We start from the raw sequence: 17,629 nt of genomic DNA, 5'->3' as shown, positions 1-17,629 counted from the left end.
AGAGATCACAAGTAGGCAGAGAGAGGGGGGAAGCAGGCTCCCCACTGAGCAGACAGCCCGATGCGGGACTCGATTCCAGGACCCTGAGATTATGACCTGAGCCGAAGGCAGAGGCTTAACCCACTGAGCTACCCAGGCGCCCCATGATGTTTTTAAAGCTGTTTTCTATGTTGGAAAAAAATGATGATCAGTTTTTGAATTGTTTTACATTTTGGCGAATTCATCAGTGGGCAATGAAAGAAGTCCTGTGCGTAGAGCCTTTGGTGTCATTCCAGGCTACTTCTCAAGTTACAGCTATTTATGAAAAGAGAAATACAGCTGCAAAGAGTAATGCAGAAGCAAATGTGTATTGGGATTTCTCTCTCTACAGGTTTCTTCCATCGGGACTTAAAGCCTGAGAACCTCCTCTGCATGGGCCCGGAACTTGTGAAAATTGCAGACTTCGGGTTGGCCCGAGAAATCCGATCCAGACCCCCATACACAGACTATGTATCTACCAGATGGTAAGCCCTCTTCCCTCCAACTTACTTAACTGCACTTCTTTTAAAATACACCATTATACTGAGAATAACATTAATGTCACAAATAAGTAACTTTTCACTGAGAGCAACAGTGCAGTTTGAAACACATATTTGTAGGTATCTTGGCATTGTACCAGGTTTAAAAGCTTGGGCTGTAAATAAATCCTTTTACAAGGAGGCCCGTGATGCTTTTCCATGATATAAATAATATTTTATATACAGCCCTTACTGAAGACCGTTTCCTAAAAGAGTTGTGTAGAAGATTCTCCAAAGACCTGTCTAAAAAGCCAGCTAACGATTATTGCTAAAACTTTGAGACCGGAAGCATTTAAGCAGTTGGCCGTGACCAAGAAGTAGCCTGCAGACAAGTTTATGTTCTCTCTTTCTCCTGTTCTTCCTTTTCCTCACTCTCACTCTGTTTCTCAAGGGTGCTGTACAGAAGAGTCCTGCAGAGAAATGCTCAGTAGGAAAAACCATGAAATAGAGAAGCACTGCTTTATGACAGCAGCCCCGACAATGGCCAAGCCGTCCTGGGTCCACCTACCCCACAGAACTAGATAGCAATTAGAAATAGAGAAGATCTCTCCCTGAGAATGGTTGGTAGTATTTCATTGAACTTCTGGCCTGTAGCCGCACTAACCGGCAGTGCATCTTTGGCCCTCCAGGTACCGGGCTCCGGAAGTGCTCCTGAGGTCCACCAGCTACAGCTCCCCCATCGACATCTGGGCCGTGGGCTGTATCATGGCGGAAGTGTACACCCTCAGGCCACTTTTCCCCGGGGCCAGTGAAATTGACACCATCTTCAAAATCTGCCAGCTGCTGGGGACACCCAAAAAGGTAATGATCCTGAACAAAAGCCTGGGGGCTGAAGCCAACTTCTGCCCCACCCTCGCTTCCTGTCCTGCACCCACACAGCCCTAGCCCTGTGGATCGCCTGCTAGTCCTACAGCCTTTCCCTCGACCTCAGTGGCCCTTCCCTGCCCTTTCCGCTGACGTGGCGGCCTCTGTCCCTCCTGCTCTTCATCTTAAGTACACGTGTTACGGCTCCCTCTCCTCTTATCTCAGCCACCCCACCTCCCTCGCTGGGCTTCTCTATCCTCCTGGCTACGACTCCTGCAGTCCTTCGCAAGTCTCCTAACTGAAACCCTCCTTGGGCCTGCTATCACATACTTAGACTACCTGTGAGATTTTCTCCCGACACCCTCACCGTCACCTTGGACTTGACACCTGACATAGATTGTGATTTGCTGACCCCCACCTAGCTTCCTTCCCCCGTTCTCCGTTCCTGTCCACGCTTGCACCAGAATCCCAGCACCCCAGCCTTGAGACTAAATTTCAGTGTTTCTCTCTCTCTCTCTCTCTCCCTCTCCCATACCCTCCTTCCCTGGCCACAAATCCTGTAGAACTCCATGGCACGGCCAGCGGTGACCCTCCTGCTTTGTCTGGGGCATCTTCTCAGTCCAGCTGCTGTCAAGTTCTGCCCCCAGCTTATCTTTCACTCTGCAGCCAGATTCCCCCAGCCCTGGTGCTGCCTTCCCTGTGAAAAATACCCATTGAGTGCCTACACCACAGCCTGCTTCACCCTCACCACTAATCTCCCACGTGCTCCCGTGCTCCCTTCCACCCGGCCTGGTGCGGTCCTGGAAGTGCCCCCCGCTTCCCTGCCCTGTGCATGCGAGCTCCGCTCCCCTGCCTGAATGTCTCACGTGACTGAACTCCACTCTTCCCAAGGCCCCTTAATAATTTACGTCCTCACTGCTGCTCTAATCTCCTCTCCATTTCAGCTGTGCTTTAGGTTAGTAATATCATTATCCTTGGACATCTCTTGTGCCCTAGACCATGGGCTTGTGTTTATTGGTATTCTTTTTCGAGGTCCTAGCACCATTGCTTATACAAACCAGACCCTCAGAACATTTTAGATCATTTGAATAAATTATGAGTGCTACCTCCTCAAGATTTTCCAGAGATTCTTGCTGGATATCTTTGCCTCCTCTGGTTACCTGTAACTTTCTTGCAACCCTCATCACTTTTTTCTCTGTATTATTGTGTTTTAAAATAAATGCCTTTTTTTCTCTTTCTGGACTGTAATGCCAAATCCTGGATTATTTTTGGATACCCAACAATACTAAGCATATAATAAGCCCTCAATAATCATCTAAGTAAATAAATAACATAAGCTATACATAATGCCACTTTACCTTAAAAGATAAAATTATACCAGAATGTGTTTTGTTAAAAAAAAAAAAAAAAAAGCGGGGGGGGGCGGGGAACCTTAAAGATTATTTGCTCATCATTTTGCGTCATTACCTCCAGAATTTAGTGGGAATGATGCATGAAGCAGTGGAGAGCTTGAGACTGAGGGGAACAGCTTTCTTTCCTGCTGGACTTCGCAGCATGGTTATTTTCAGTTATCAAGATGGGGTTATTGTTGGGCACCTGGGTGGCTCAGTGGGTTAAGTATCTGCGTTCCGCTCAAGTCGTGATCCCAGGGTCTAAGGTGTGCTCCTTGCTCAGTGGGGAACCTGTTTCTCCCTCTGCCTGCCCCTTCCCGCTTGTGATTTCTCTCTGTCAAATAAATAAAATCTTTTAAAAAAAAAAGGTAGGAATATTATAATATATAGGGTAACACAAATTTATTTAACTGGAAACAAGGTGTCTTCTTTTCTTTTTTTCCCCAATACAGTTTCTCAGCGGTTTCTTAAAACCTCTGTCTCATAGAACACAACTGGGAAAACACTCATTTGAACAATCAATTGAATGGTTATAAAACCAGTTGGTGGCAAATTCACTGTGTTTCCCACTGTTCCCCTAAATTGACGTTCTTTGCAGTCCCTCCATTAGCATCTTCTGTGTTTCGTCAGACGCAGTGCCGCTCCGTGAGTATGAGCGTGGTAATGACATGATTGCTTTTCTGGTAGGGCTGGAGTGGAAACGATCAGAACAAGTTGGCTGAGCAATATCTTCCCTCTTGTCCTTCTTTCAGACCGACTGGCCTGAAGGCTACCAACTTTCAAGTGCGATGAATTTCCGCTGGCCCCAGTGTGTACCCAATAACTTAAAGACCCTGATTCCAAATGCTAGCAGTGAAGCCATTCAGCTCCTGAGAGACATGCTCCAGTGGGATCCTAAGAAACGGCCAACAGCTAGTCAGGTTTCCTTCCATTTCCTTCTGTTTGATGCATTTCTTGTGAAGTTCATATCTGACTCTGGATAATTCCTATAATCCTCATAGGAATTATCTTACTTGGTATTATGGGTGAAAAACAGTATCAAATGCCACTAATGGTATATTATATATAAAAACAAAATAGTTTGAAACTCACTGTATACAGTTAAAGGTTTAAACAATACAGTTGCTTTGGAAATTGGCATACAGGTTCCTATCACCACGTACGAGGAAGAGAAAATAAGCAAATATATCTGCCTGTCTTTGGAGAAAGTTTTCAAGGATATTCTCTAAGTTAAGACTACGCAGCAGTTTGCTTATAAGGCAGTATGGGGTGTCAAAAGGGAATTTGAAAATATCTTGTGAAATCCAACTCCCTCGTTTTACAGCTGGCACAGAGAGGGCGACAGACAAGGTAGAGCTAGGATGATAAGCATCGTTAATATTTGATAGCACTTAACAGTTTGTAGATGCTTTAGTATGTTCTTACATGATATTAACCCTATGAAGGTTCTGTGAAATCAGGGGTAGTATTTTCCCTCTGTGAGAACACTGAATCTCAGAAAGTCGAAGTGATCTCCCCTAATCATTCATCCAGCAACTAGTACAGATAGTGCCCCAGACTGCAGTTCAATGACACAGATCCTGGGTCTCCTGCTTCATACATCCTTTTTTCTCAACCCGCCCTCCCCCAAGGCCGCTTGGACTTAGATGATAAAACACCCTTGTGCCTCTTGCAATTCTCCCTCTGTAGTGTGTCTGGCTCCTTCCCAGCAGCCCCTCACCCCCATGGTGGTTACACGGCTCAGAATGACAAAGGTGACCAGTTCTAATCAGAGGTGATGATTCAGCTAAACAGAAGTGATGGGGGCCATTTGAAGATAGGGCCAATGTGATGTTAGAATTTGTGAGAACCAGAGAGACCATAGTTGGAGGTTAAGGAATTATGGAGAAGCAGCTTTCCAAAGGCTCACACGGGAAAGAGCCATAATTCGGTACCATAAGACTCGAGGTAGCCGAGGTTGGAAAGCCCACAGAAGTGCACTGGGGGGGGATGAAATTCATAAATATCCTGAGGGCAGGAGAAACGCTTCCTGATGAACCCAGTTTTTTGAAGGTTGTACCCAAGAGATGAAAAGAAAAAAATCTGTAGCAAGGAACCAAGAGAACAATGTGTACTTTTAAGAATAGTGTCAGAAAGGCTAAAAACGGACCCAGATCAGTTTGCAGAAGTGCCTGGAACTACAGAGACTTCTCAAATTAGATGCCAGGGTCCAAAACCAGTACCAGAGTCTCCACGTTATTGGCCTCTGCATCTACACTTACATATAATCATTACACATGCTTATAACAGAGCTATTAAGAAAGGTTCTGTTCTGTTTGGTGACTTCCATTCAAAAAGACTAGGGAATACAGAGACTATTTCAGAAAGAATTGTAAACCCCAGCCCTTCAAGATTTATCCCCTGACTGTCCGGAAAACTGGATTGCTCAGAACAACTAACAAGGCTTGCCAGTTGTTGATAGGCAGGGTTTCCCTGTATCCCATATCACATTCCTGGCATTCCTGGGGTAAAGTACCTGCTCATTTTACACTTGCCTCTTCGGAGTCTTCCAGGATTATTGTGTTTGGCTCTCTCAGCTTTATAGTATTTTTTTTTCTTTTTATGGTCTGAGGAAATTGGCTCTGAGAGGTGAAATACTACATTTAAGACACATAGCAGGGGCACCTGGGTGGCTCGGTTGGTTAAGCCTCTGACTCTTAATGTTGGCTCAGGTCACGAACTCAGGGCTGTGAGATCTAGCCCCACATTGGCTCATGCTCAGTGGGGAGTCTGCTCGGGATTCTCCCTTTCCCTCTCCCCCGACCCTCCCCCACCAAAAAAAGATACATAGCAAATAAGTTACAAAACCAGCCTCTGACTGGCTATTATATAAGACTGATGAATCATAGACCTGTACCTCTGAAACCAATAATACATTATATGTTAATTAATTGAATTTAAAATTAAATTTAAATAAATAATAAATTAATACATACCGCAAATTGTGATTTGCCAGCACGGACCAATATTTCTGTGGCTCCATGATACAACGCATATGGCAATTATTTAAATATCCTTTAACTCTTTTAGTGAGGTCTACTTATATTAAATGGAAGTTTCAAAGGAAAAAAAAAAGCCAGCATCTGTGTTGAGCGAGATACTTTTCAGAGGCAGCAAAGGTAATAGCAGTGTAACTGGCTGCTTTATCCAAATAATTTTAAGTGTATAAACTTTATATTTTAGATAAGGAAAATCATAAAGAGTATCACACATTCAATGCTGTTTTCTCATTGGTTTAGGCTAAGAAACTGTAGTAAACTGATCCCATGAAATGTAGCTCAGTGAGCCTGATGGTCGTAACCTTCCTGGCTAGACTTTGCTCCTACAACAGCCCTCTGTGTTATTCCAGGCGCTTCGATATCCCTACTTCCAAATTGGGCATCCACTGGGCAGCACCACACAGAGCCTTCAAGATTCAGGAAAAGCACAGAAGGATGTCCTGGAAAAGGCAGGCCCACCTCCTCACATCAAGCCAGTCCCCCCCGCCCAGCCCCCAACCAAGCCACACCCACGGATTTCCTCGAGACAGCATCAAGCCAGCCAGCCCCCTCAGCATCTCATGTACCCCTACAAAGCAGAGGCGTCCAGGACAGATCACCCGAACCATCTTCCGGAGGACAAGCCAAGCCCGTTGCTCTTCCCATCCCTCCATACCAAGAATGCTCAGTCGGTAAGCAGTGAAGATTTGCTAGGACGCCTTGTCTTGCCTGTACCTCTTCTGACCCCACCTATGATGTGAAAGATTTCCTTTTTTCAGCCTATAAAGTCTAATTACAAGGAAGGCTAATTACAATAAATGTATCTTTGCAATATCACGGAATAATGAAAGGAGATTTGGCCTTGGAGTTGAAGGTCTAAATTCAGGTTCTGGCTGTGCCTGTTAACAGCGGGGCTGGCGGCGGCAGCTGCGGTGTGGTGGTTCAGAGCTCCCCATTGTGAACATGTTTTGAAAAATCACAAAGTGCCATAACAAAATGTATAGGTTGTCATTCCTATTAATGCTGTCGACGATTGTGTTAATGCTAGGCTGTTGATTGAGCCCAGATCATTCTCCTTTCTGGGACGGGTGTGCAAAAGGAAGGAAGGAGTGCTAGACCCAATAACCTGATCGGGGCGTCTAGTTACCATTAGGTTTGTGGTGCTGTCTGAGAGCCTGGTTTTCTGACAACTTTATGCGGAAACAGAATTCTTTCTGTCGACAAGTATTCATTCACTGACGCCGGCTCCCGACCCGCCCTGAGATGCACTGTGAGGTTACCGGAGTGCTATCTTTAGACTGTTTGCTGGGCCCCCGCCCTCAACTTTGGAAGCAGTGTGTATTTGGAAATTTCCTACTATAGCTAATTCTGTAATTAAATAGTATCCAGATCTACTAAGAAGGCAAAGAAAGCATGTTTGCAGTGTTTTCGGTAAATGAGCAGGATGACTGATGTCTGAGCTGTATTCTCTTGCATCTCTGTTTATGACAGAAAAGCCTGTTAATGTCTTCAGGGATGAGGCCTGGATGACAGCCTAGCTATCCTCCCCATATGTGAGCAGTACCTTAGACTTCTTTTTAGGGGTGCCTGGGTGATACAGTCAGTTAAGCGGTTAAGAGTCGGTTTGGCTCAGGTCATAATCTTGTGGTCGTGAGATCGAGCCTTGCATCAGGCTGTGCGCTCAGTGTGGAGTCTGCTAATGCTCTCTCTCCCTCTCCTTCTGTCCCTTCCCTGTCTCTCTCTCTCTCAAAAATAAATCTATTTTATTTTATTTTATTTATTTATTTATTTATTTGACAGACAGAGATCACAAGTAGGCAGAGAGGCAGGCAGAGAGAGAGAGAGAGAGAGGAGAAAGCAAGCTCCCTGCTAAGCAGAGACCCTGATGCAGGGCTCGATCCCAGGACCCTGGGATCATGACCCGAGCCGAAGGCAGAGGCTTTAACCCACCGAGCCACCCAGGTGCCCCCAAATCTATTTTTAAAAAATGTCTTTGTAAAAATTCTTATCTTATACACCTGAATGTCCCCATAAGATGCCAGTGGGTGGGATGCATGCAGGAGAGGTGAAAGACAGAGGCCCGGGAACGTGCTTCCCACAGTGGCATGTGGGGAATGATATGCCCCTGTCCTCCTTTTCATCAGTGAGGAAGTGTGGAATGGGGATTACTCTTGGGTGAGCTCCATTAATGCCAAGTATCACTTTGTCCCCTACTCCTCGGGTGCACAGAAAATGCTAGCTGGCCTGGAACACAAAAACGGGGAGATCAAGCCCAAGAGTCGGAGAAGGTGGGGTCTTGTATCCCGGGCGACAAAGGATTGTGACGACTGGGCTGACTTGGATGACTTGGATTTCAGTCCGTCCCTCCCCAGGACTGACTTGAAAAACAAGAAGAGACAGAGCGAGGAGGCTCTCTGCAGGCAAGTGTGCGCCTCGGCTCTGGACACAGATTGAGTCTGGGGTTTTTGAATCGGTCTGTACCTCTCTGATGGTGCTCCCCATCTCATGCTGATCCAAGCCACGTTCCCTTGCTTCAGATTTGAGAGTGTTCTGGACCTGAAGCCCTCCGAGCCCATCAGTACAGGCAGCAGCGCCCCTACCCAGACCTCCTATCAGAGGCGAGACACACCAACCCTGAGGTCCGCGGCCAAGCAGCACTACCTGAAGCACTCACGATACTTGCCTGGTAATAGAAATGCTTGCCTTTACTTTCCTCCTCGATAAGAAACCATTTCCCCGGAATCATGTATTCACGGAGATTCTGTTTTGGAAGGCAAGGCCCCTGGACTTCTAGAACTTCAGAACTGGCAGGAACATCATAGAAATGTATGATGTAAGCCCCTGTGCAGCCTATTTTGTAATGCTGGGAGCCAGACCCTAAACAAATAGACAACCAGTAGATCCGGTGGTGGTAGAAGGCGGGGAGGAGATGCCACTGTAGACAGAGGGCTCAGGAAGGGCCTCTCTGAGCGCATGACTCCTGTTTGGGCCCCCAAAGAATGGGGAGGAACAAATGAGCAGAACAAAGGCAGGGGAAGAAGCAAGTGGAGAGCCTGGAAGGAAGGCAGGGACTCGGCTTGTGAGGGGAAGGGCAGAGGGGCCAGCGTGACCTGAGTGTGGTAAGACGGTGATACACGTGGCATGGGGCATCTTTGGGAGTCTTGTAAGACATTTGGAATTCATTTCACAAGCAGCAGGAAGCTGTCAAAGGGTTTTAACTGGAGAGCATGCTGGGTTCACGTTCATCTGCGTGCTGAGTGGCTGAGGGCAGGCTGTAGTTCTCGTGCAGGTAAGGGGAGTGCTGGCTCAGGCTGGGGCTGCGGGGCCCAGGGGACACGAGGTGGGAACAGCAGGCCCCGCTGGTGGATTGACTCCTCGCCTCTTGGTCGGCCTCCCAGGATGACCTGGAAGAAGAGAGAGCAGGTGACAGGGTACAACAGTGGTTCGGGTGTCGGGACAGAGACACCCTGTGTGCATTGGGCCAAACTCCAGTGACTACAGGCCAAAAGGAGCAGGGAGGGAATTAGAGTTATTTCTTTTTGGCTCTAGGAGAGGAAAGAGGGTAAAGGATGAATTCAGTCTTTCAGTTCTGAAAACCATCTGCAGTGCTTGACATAAATGGGAAAGTGGGCGGTCTAGTGGGTGGTTTGGCTTGAGTTTGAGGTGATTGATTAAGGTAAAGGCAGCCTTGGGTCTGATGGAGTCTGTGAGGGTCCCCAGTGCTGACCCTAGTCACCAGCACTAGATGGCGCTAACAGTCCAGGTCAGGTGAGAAGAGGGATCTGGGGGACCAAATGCAGAGAGGAAAGCAGGGAGCTGCAGAGCTGGGGGGGTGGGGACCAAGAGGAACTTGGTAAGGTGATGGACAGGTAGTGGCCCATGCAGGGTTACAGATGGGAATGGCCAGGAGCACTGACACCCAGGAAATAGCACCAGAGTGGCCAAGAGAGAAGACATGAGACAGACCTGTTGGGAGGAGTTTAGGGAGACCTCTTTCAGGCTGCCCAACAGTGAGTCAGCCTACTAAATCCCAGGACAGCATATTTCCTTCTTTCCTCAGCAATCTATCGGACAACCTCACGGCCAGTTTTTATTCCTAAATACATTACATTCCTACTATGTAGGAAGTTTAGACAAATTGAGTTTTGTGATGAGGTTACCACTGGAATCTGGTTCAACATGAAATAATGTGTTTTGCATCTGAAAATAATTTCTTCCCCATTAGGAATAAATATAAGGAACGGTATACTTCCAAATCCAGGCAAGGATTTTGTTCCATCTAATCCGTGGTCGAGTTCTGGTTTGTCCGGAAAATCTTCAGGAACAGTATCAGTAATCAGCAAAATAAATTCAGGTGAGTAGTGATTATTAACTCCGAAATGACAAGAGGCAGATTCTCTGGATACAGCAAGGCTGGTCCAGAGAGACAGGCTATGAAAATGAGAGGGTTTTCTGAGGTGGAAACCCAGGGCGCCCCCTTTTCAGGCCACGCTCCTATCTCTTTCTTGGCAGCAGGCTCTGGGGGCCCAGCCAGCTGCCCTGGGTCTGCCCTCAGGCATAGCTGGGGAGTTAGGCATCTCTGACTTCCAAGGCCCCACCCTGCTGGACATCCAGTTTAGCTCCACCTGCGTGCTCCAGCTCGCCCCTCTCTCATGACCCAGCCTTAGCCCAGAGCACCGAAAAACCTCTTCTGGACAGCTCAGAGGGGTGTCCCCACTTTTTTGTTGTTGTTCTCAGTCCCACTTCTTTTAAATGACTAAGGGCATTTCCTAAGCCTTCCAGGCAGGCTGACCCCATTCCCAGCAGGCCTGTTCCCTGCACCATTTTCCCTCACACAGGCAGCCCCTGTCATGCATTGCTTCCCTTCCACATTGCCAGGTAAACATCTGGGCCTCACTTCTCCCTGCTTTATCCATGACACATTTATTTATTTTGAGAAATACAAAAAAGAGGGAAATGAGGTATCAATACCCATCTACCCACCCCAGCTCAAGGAGTCAAACTTTGCAAGTACACATGAAGCCCACCGTCTAGGCCCTCCTACCCATTCCCTCTTTCCCCTCTCCTAACCCCCCGGCCCCTACCTAATTTGGTGTTTATTACTTCTGTGCCTTTTTTCAAAGATTCATGAACCGCATAGTGTTTTTTACATGTTCAAAAATTACTACGAACGTGATTCTGGATCTCCACTCATTTTAGTAACTGTTATGATCTAGCAATTACACAGAGATATAAGACTCATCAGAGTGTATGTTACAAAACCTATATAACTTATGTCACCATATCATCCCCTAATTTATGACTCTTTCTGGACCGTAATGTATTTATCCTTCTCTCCTTGGTGAGCATGGAAGTTGTGAACCATCTTTGCTATAGAAGGAGCGCTGAAATGAACCTGGGCGTACCCTCTTGTCGCGCACCTGCGTGAAGGTTTCTCTGGGGTTGATGTAAACGGGTTAAAGGGTGTGCTCATCTTTGACTTTACAGATGTTGCCCAATTGCTCTCCAGCAGGGTCTGGGAGTGGTGCTGCATCCTTGATGCCACTTGGTACTGTCGCGATTGCAAACTGTGTGCTGGTCTAATGGGTGTGAGATGGCCTCTTGTGGTGGCTTAAGCTTGCATGTCCTGTGTACTAATGAGGTGGAGCATCTTCTCTCGTGGTCATGGACTGTACGTTCTTTCCCTTTTGTGACTTAACCTGTTCAGATTCTCTCATTTTTTGTATGAACCTATTCACCAAAAATGAAAATGTGCTCTAGCACAACACAGCTCCTTACCCAGGCATTATCACTCTGCCACACATTCTCCCCCCCACCGCCGGATATAACTTGCGTTTGTATAATGGCCCATGATAACATTTGTCTTCATTCCGTGTGTCCTAAAGTCTTAATAGGCTCATAGATCTCTGTTCATCCATCCAATATGTATTGATCACTGCTACATATAAGCCATCCCATTAACTTCCTAGATCACTGGGTGCCCATACAGTTCCAGCCCTTAAAGCACTCTCCCTCTGAAAGTTTCATAAAAAGTGAATATATTTAATATACATCATTAATTTTTCTGATTACGGGCAAGAGTATTTAGCGTAGACTTACTTGTCTTAACTAAATGGTTAAGATCACCTACCTGCATGCCATTCAGTAAGACAGTGGTGTGTGGATTACGGTTTAGCCAGTAGTTTGTACATACTGACCTGGAAGGATAACTCTTCTCTGTTTTGGAGTGGAAAAAGCAAATTTCAGAATGGGCTAAACCCATTATTGCAAAAAAGAAAGAAAACCACACCTTTCCCTTTTCTTGAATGAACCAAGCATCTGGGCTCCATCCAGGCACAGGCTACAAGAGCGGCCCCGTCTTTGCTGCCCCTCTCCCCCCATCTTTCCACAGTGTGGTGTGGAGGAATGCTCTGCTCGCAATTCACTGTTCTTATCCTATTTCCCTCCTAAAAGTAAACACCTAATTCTTTATTGTTCCACACCTGTGTGACCCTGTTGTGTTTTGTGCACGTGGGGTCTTCGTAGTAATGAGCTTTTGCTTTTGTGCATCAGTTGGTTCCGGTTCTACGAGTTCTAGTGGACTGACTGGAAACTATATCCCATCGTTCCTGAAAAAAGAAGTTGGTTCTGCTGTGCAGAGGGTACACTTGGCTCCTATTCCAGACCCTTCTCCGGGTGAGTCCTATTTTGGGTTATTCATGAAGCAGTTCATCAAATGGTTATCGAGTCATGGCTTTGTGCCAGGCATGTTGTAAGCAGAGGATCCACCAGGGCAGGGTAGATGCTCACCAGTGCTGAGGAGAAAAACGAGGTAGGCAAGATATAGGGAATGTGGAGGTTGGAGTGTGCATGTTTAAAGAGGGTGCCAAACCCTAAGAGACTCAATCTCAGGAAACAAACAGGGTTGCTGGAGGGGGAGGGGGGATGAGAGGAATGGGGAGGCTGAGTGAAGGACACTGAGGAGTATATGTGTTGTGCTGAGCTCTGGGTGCTGTGTAAGACTGATGAATCACAGACCTGTACCCCTGAGACAGATACTACATTATATGTTAATTTTAAAAAAATAATAATTTAAAAAAAAATAAAGAGGGTGGCCAAAGAAGACCTCACCACCAAGGAGCTGTTGAGTGACGGTGTGTGAAGGAGGTGAGCGGGCTAGCCCTGCGGTGTGGGTGAGGCTGCCCCCCAGCCCGGGGTTCCTAGCGCGTGGGCCAGGAGACAGGAGAGGTGGGCGTGTTCCCGGAAGAGCCCGGAGGCAGGTGGCAGGGGCGGAGTGCGCGGGGCTGCGGTAAGTGTGCTGTCCTTGCGTGTGAGGGACCTGGCTGCCACCGGAGGGTCTGGGGCAGAGGTGTGAGGTGATCTGACTCACATCTTGCAGCCTCAACTCGCGTGCTCCTCGTCGTGAGACTGGAGGCGGGGAACACGGTTGGCAGCGGGGAAACTGGCTGTTGCAGTCATCCCGGCGGGGAATCACGGGCCCGGCTGCTGAGAGCGGAGCCGGGCCAGATTCTGAGTCTGTTTGGAAGGGAGAGCCAGTGGCATTTGCTGACCCATGACATGTGGGCTGGGAAAAAAGAGGGGTCAGGAATGACACCAGTGTTTTTAGCCTGACAACAATAGAATGAAGTTGTCCTTCACCGGGAGAGGGAAGACTGTGAGTCGCCCGCCAATGCTTCTCTTGAACTCCCATTTTCCAATATTTTTGTCACCAAGATGCATTTGTTTGCTGTGTTTGCAGGAGTCCCATATCAATCCGACCCAACTTCCTCTTTAATTGCAGGATATTCTTCCCTGAAGGCCGTGAGACCTCATCCAGGGCGACCTTTCTTCCACACCCAGCCTAGAAGCACTCCCGGGCTGATGCCACGACCTCCGGCTGCACAGCCTGTGCACGGCCGGACGGACTGGGTTTCCAAGTACGCGTCTCGGCGATGACGGGCCAAGCTTCTGGGCGCGGGGGAAAGCAGGACACGGTCCCTCGGCCATCTGGTTGGTGTTCTGCCAACAAGAAACTGGCGACGGTGTGAAAGCAAACAAACACTTTATAGTTATTCTTCTGAACTAAGACATTTCAATATTCTTTTTAAGGTTTTTTTTTAAAATATTGATTTGAATGCAATACCCTTTTTTTGTACAAAATTATTTTATTCTAAAACTGGGTCCCATTATTTTCTTAAGCAGCAGCATTTTGTATATATGGATTATGTTCTAGCATTTTATACAGTCAACTTTGTAATGAACTTTTTAAAAATTAATTGATTTTCCTTTGGGGTTCCAGATAATATTTTATACAGATTTTTTAAAATGTAATAATATTGATGCAGTATTGCAGCAGGGGTGCAATTGGAGGCTACATGATAAAGGGTTACTGACTCACCACGTGCAGATATTTGTGAAGTGGTTAAATTTTAAATGCGGCACACTGGTACATCGGCTTTCTTGGACCAGCCTCAGCGCTAGATAAATGATCTTCTGCTTTTTTCAATATCAGGTTATTGGTTTGATTCTGTGACACCACTGTGCTGTTCTAAAAATACTATTATGCAATGAACTTCACAGCTGAAAGAACTCCAAGTAAACAGTTTTTGAAATTTTTACAACCCTTTTTGGTGGTTGGAGATATGCAAGGTGGTTGGAGAGATGGTTTTATCACGGTAGGCCATCCCATCCTATTTTCTCCCATTTTTTGATGTTTCTTCCATTTTTGAAATCCAATTGTATAAGTACCCCCAAAAGGGAAGCTTTTCAAGCCAACAGGTCTTTCACTCAAAGGTCAACACAGTCTGTTAAACTTATATTCCTATCAAGATGCATGACCAAAAAGCTAAGTTTCAAAGCAGCAGAAGATTTTTTTATTGTAATAACTGATCGACTCTTGCATTCGGTCCAGTTCTCCAGGCCTGGCTAGGAACAGACAACGAAGAATCTTCTGTCCTAGCCACATTCTCAGGGCACTTTGGGGAGCAGGAAGGATTCATGGCCGAGGTTCCGCTGACCTGGGACATCCCGGCTACATGATGGTGGTGTCAGTAGCGTGCCACATTTGAACTCGTAACCCTTGTGTAGTTTCTTCACACAGTGGGAACTCTAATTTGTTGGACAGAGGCTGTTCCATTGAGAGGAATGTTTACAGCAATTTTGAAAACGACAAAGCTAGTTTGGAGACAGAAAAAGACAAAAGGTCCACTCTTCGTCCATCTCTGTAGGCCCATCTGCCCCTGCCTGTGGTTTACCTGAAAGGCAGGAGGGAAGGTCTCCGCCAGTGGACGTGATACAAGCTCAGGAGCGCATTGACTCACATTCTCCCAGGCCCCAAGCTACTCTCATTGGGTTCCAGGTTCCCGGATCTAGCAGGTTGAGCCATATGAAATTGTCTATCATTTCTGTAGGTTAAAATGACAGATAAAACAGAATGTCGGCACTTTGACACAATTTAACCCAATCCGTGGGTAAATGATTGCTTTGATGTATTCGTAGTATGTTAGAGCCTGAGCAAATTGCCGGGGCTCCCATAGGGCCCTCATCTAAATCAGGGAGTAATTTCCGCTTTGGGCAATCTGGCGCAAAAATGTACTTGACCAAGCACTATGATCCCTAGGGGCGTGAGAAAAGCACATAATGGATGTGAATTTGATAGGGAATATTTTCTGTTAACAAACTGGCAGCAAAGCTTCAGAAAACAAATATGTATATGTAAGCACAACTTGAAGCTGAGTTCACTTCTGTATTATATTCTCAACTCATTATCTAAAGCAGCAGAAAATGTGTTTTCAGAGATGAGTCCTTTACTGCAATTACTATTTATTTTCCCTTTCTGTATTATGTATAAAAAGTAAGTTAATCTGTAACCTTGCCCAGCTTGCTGGAAAGCTGGTTTTAAATTGTAAATACCTCTTAGAGAAGCGAATGGATTGTGAAAACCATATTCTTGGCACTGTAGCTTATGTTAAGGTCATGACATTTTTTTAAATGGAAAAACCCAGTCACCTGGTTATTATGCATTATAGAATTGTTTCTGTAATACTTTTGTGGGCCCACATTCAGAAAATATTTCCGTTTTCTTCCTCTTACTTTTTGCTTTATTTATGAACAAACAAGTCCCCTTCAGAAGCCAAACACGATTATCCTTGTGGAAGTCGAGAAGCTGATGTGCAGTCGAGAAAACTAGAAGACTGAAAAAACAATGTAAATTCTAAAGAACCATCAAAATCCTGGAAAGTTCTTTTTTTTCCCCTGTAAAGGGTAAACGGCAAATGTGTATACATGCTGTTTACTATAGAAGGGAATCGTGACCATTTTTTGTTAAGTGAAAAATTAAATGATACCTGGTGTGTGTATCTTTTAGTTAGTAGGGAATTATAAGATGTACTATAAGACACCAAGAGGAATGAGGAGTTTCACTGTACCTATCCATGACTATACCTCATTTCCAGTCAGAAAGCTTTTCGGGACATTGGGAAATGGTACAGGGATGGTTCTCTTTCCACACCCAAAGGTCCGGTGATAAGTGGTGTGCCGAGGGGTATGTGTGCAAACCACAAGGCAAGCCACATGGGCATAAAAGCTACTCTTGGTGTGACTGTTCATCTTACAATAAAATTCCATTAATTACTAAACACTCACCCAGCTCATGTATGATAGGATTTAAGGAGGAAGAAAATTGATTTTCAAACAGTTTTTTTAGACACCTCTTATAGATAGGCTAAAAGACTGTATACATCTAACTGACACTGTGTCGTCTTCTGATGTTATCAAAAGTTGAATACAATCAAGGTAATGCCCAAGAACAAATAAGGGTAGTACTGGGGCTCACAGGCACCGTCTTTGCTCATGAAGGAGCGTTTCCCTACCATCAAGCCATTGTTTTGTGCCATTTAGGAGGAAAAGAACGCAGGCTGTATGTTTCAGCTCAGTGTATGACCCAAAGCAATATGTTTATAAGAGAATGTTTGACATGCTAATTATTTTATATCATTTAGAGCATACTGTAGCAACGCGTTTATTTAATATATGTGCTTAATTTTTAGAATTATTTTTACAATTTCCAACCAAAGTACTGTATTTTATATAACTTATTGTGAGGACCCTCTCATGGAAACCATTAAGAAGACAAGCTGGAGGCAAGCATCCCATCAATCTGTATTACCAGTTTCTTAGAGACACTGGGCTAATGTGAATTTCAAATGACCCGAACAGTCTTCTGATCTCAGATGTCTTTGTACTGATAGCAGTGTAGTCACCAGATTTGATTACAAGGAAATAACTGAGAATATATTTATTTAAAAAACAAATAGTCATCACGATGAGAATAGAGGAGGAGAGAAAACCACTGACACAAGCCCTTTCTGAAATAAAATATTGCGTTTTGAATAGTTTGTCCTAAGTTGTTTAAAAGCGTTAACTTTATGTAAGGAAAATTCTGCTCCAAATAAAGTTACAGTTAAAGAAAGAGAAATGATCTGAGTGTTTCGTTTTTATTTTCAGTGTTCTTCCATCAGAAGATAACAGTAGGGCACCTGGCTAGGCTCAGTTGGTAGAGCACGCCACTCCAGATCTCAGGGTTGTGAGTTCAAGCCCCGTGCTGGATGTAGAGATCACTTAAAATCTTTCACAACAAGAAGATAACATTAGTATTTCCTAATGTGGGGGTTTTGCTATTTTATAACTTCTTAATCCTTAGTACAGTGTTACTGCCATGAAATTAAAAGGATAAGCTTAGAGCAGCATGTAAAGAGTTATTCTGCAATCTGGAGACTTTTATTTTTATTTTTTGTTTTTTGGAGGCTTTTAAAAAATTTAGTATTTAGCAAGTTAGGTGGCTAGGAATATTTTTAAAAAAAAAGCAGATGGAGACAATTTC

The 17,629-nt window shown here is 45.3% G+C and overlaps 1 protein-coding gene across 1 annotated transcript in view; it reads left to right on the top strand.

Moving 5' to 3' along the window:
- CILK1 (ciliogenesis associated kinase 1) overlaps positions 1-14,144 on the top strand; it is a gene marked incomplete at its 5' end in the record, with an annotated part of 34,276 nt that extends 20,132 nt beyond the window's left edge. Inside the window, 9 exons of the mRNA XM_080806060.1 lie at positions 371-503; positions 1,187-1,358; positions 3,505-3,672; positions 6,141-6,461; positions 7,999-8,189; positions 8,307-8,455; positions 9,995-10,123; positions 12,322-12,444; positions 13,550-14,144. Coding sequence (XP_080662186.1) covers positions 371-503; positions 1,187-1,358; positions 3,505-3,672; positions 6,141-6,461; positions 7,999-8,189; positions 8,307-8,455; positions 9,995-10,123; positions 12,322-12,444; positions 13,550-13,704 — 1,541 coding nt within the window. The 3' untranslated portion in view covers positions 13,705-14,144. The remainder of the gene's footprint in view (positions 1-370; positions 504-1,186; positions 1,359-3,504; positions 3,673-6,140; positions 6,462-7,998; positions 8,190-8,306; positions 8,456-9,994; positions 10,124-12,321; positions 12,445-13,549) is intronic.
- Positions 14,145-17,629: the final 3,485 nt, after the last annotated feature.

Source organism: Martes martes (assembly GCF_963455335.1).
Source record: "Martes martes genome assembly, chromosome: 6".
In the NCBI taxonomy this organism is placed as follows: Eukaryota; Metazoa; Chordata; class Mammalia; order Carnivora; family Mustelidae; genus Martes; species Martes martes.
The sequence above is the reverse complement of the archived record's forward strand: the minus strand, read 5'-3'. Positions and strand labels throughout refer to the sequence as shown.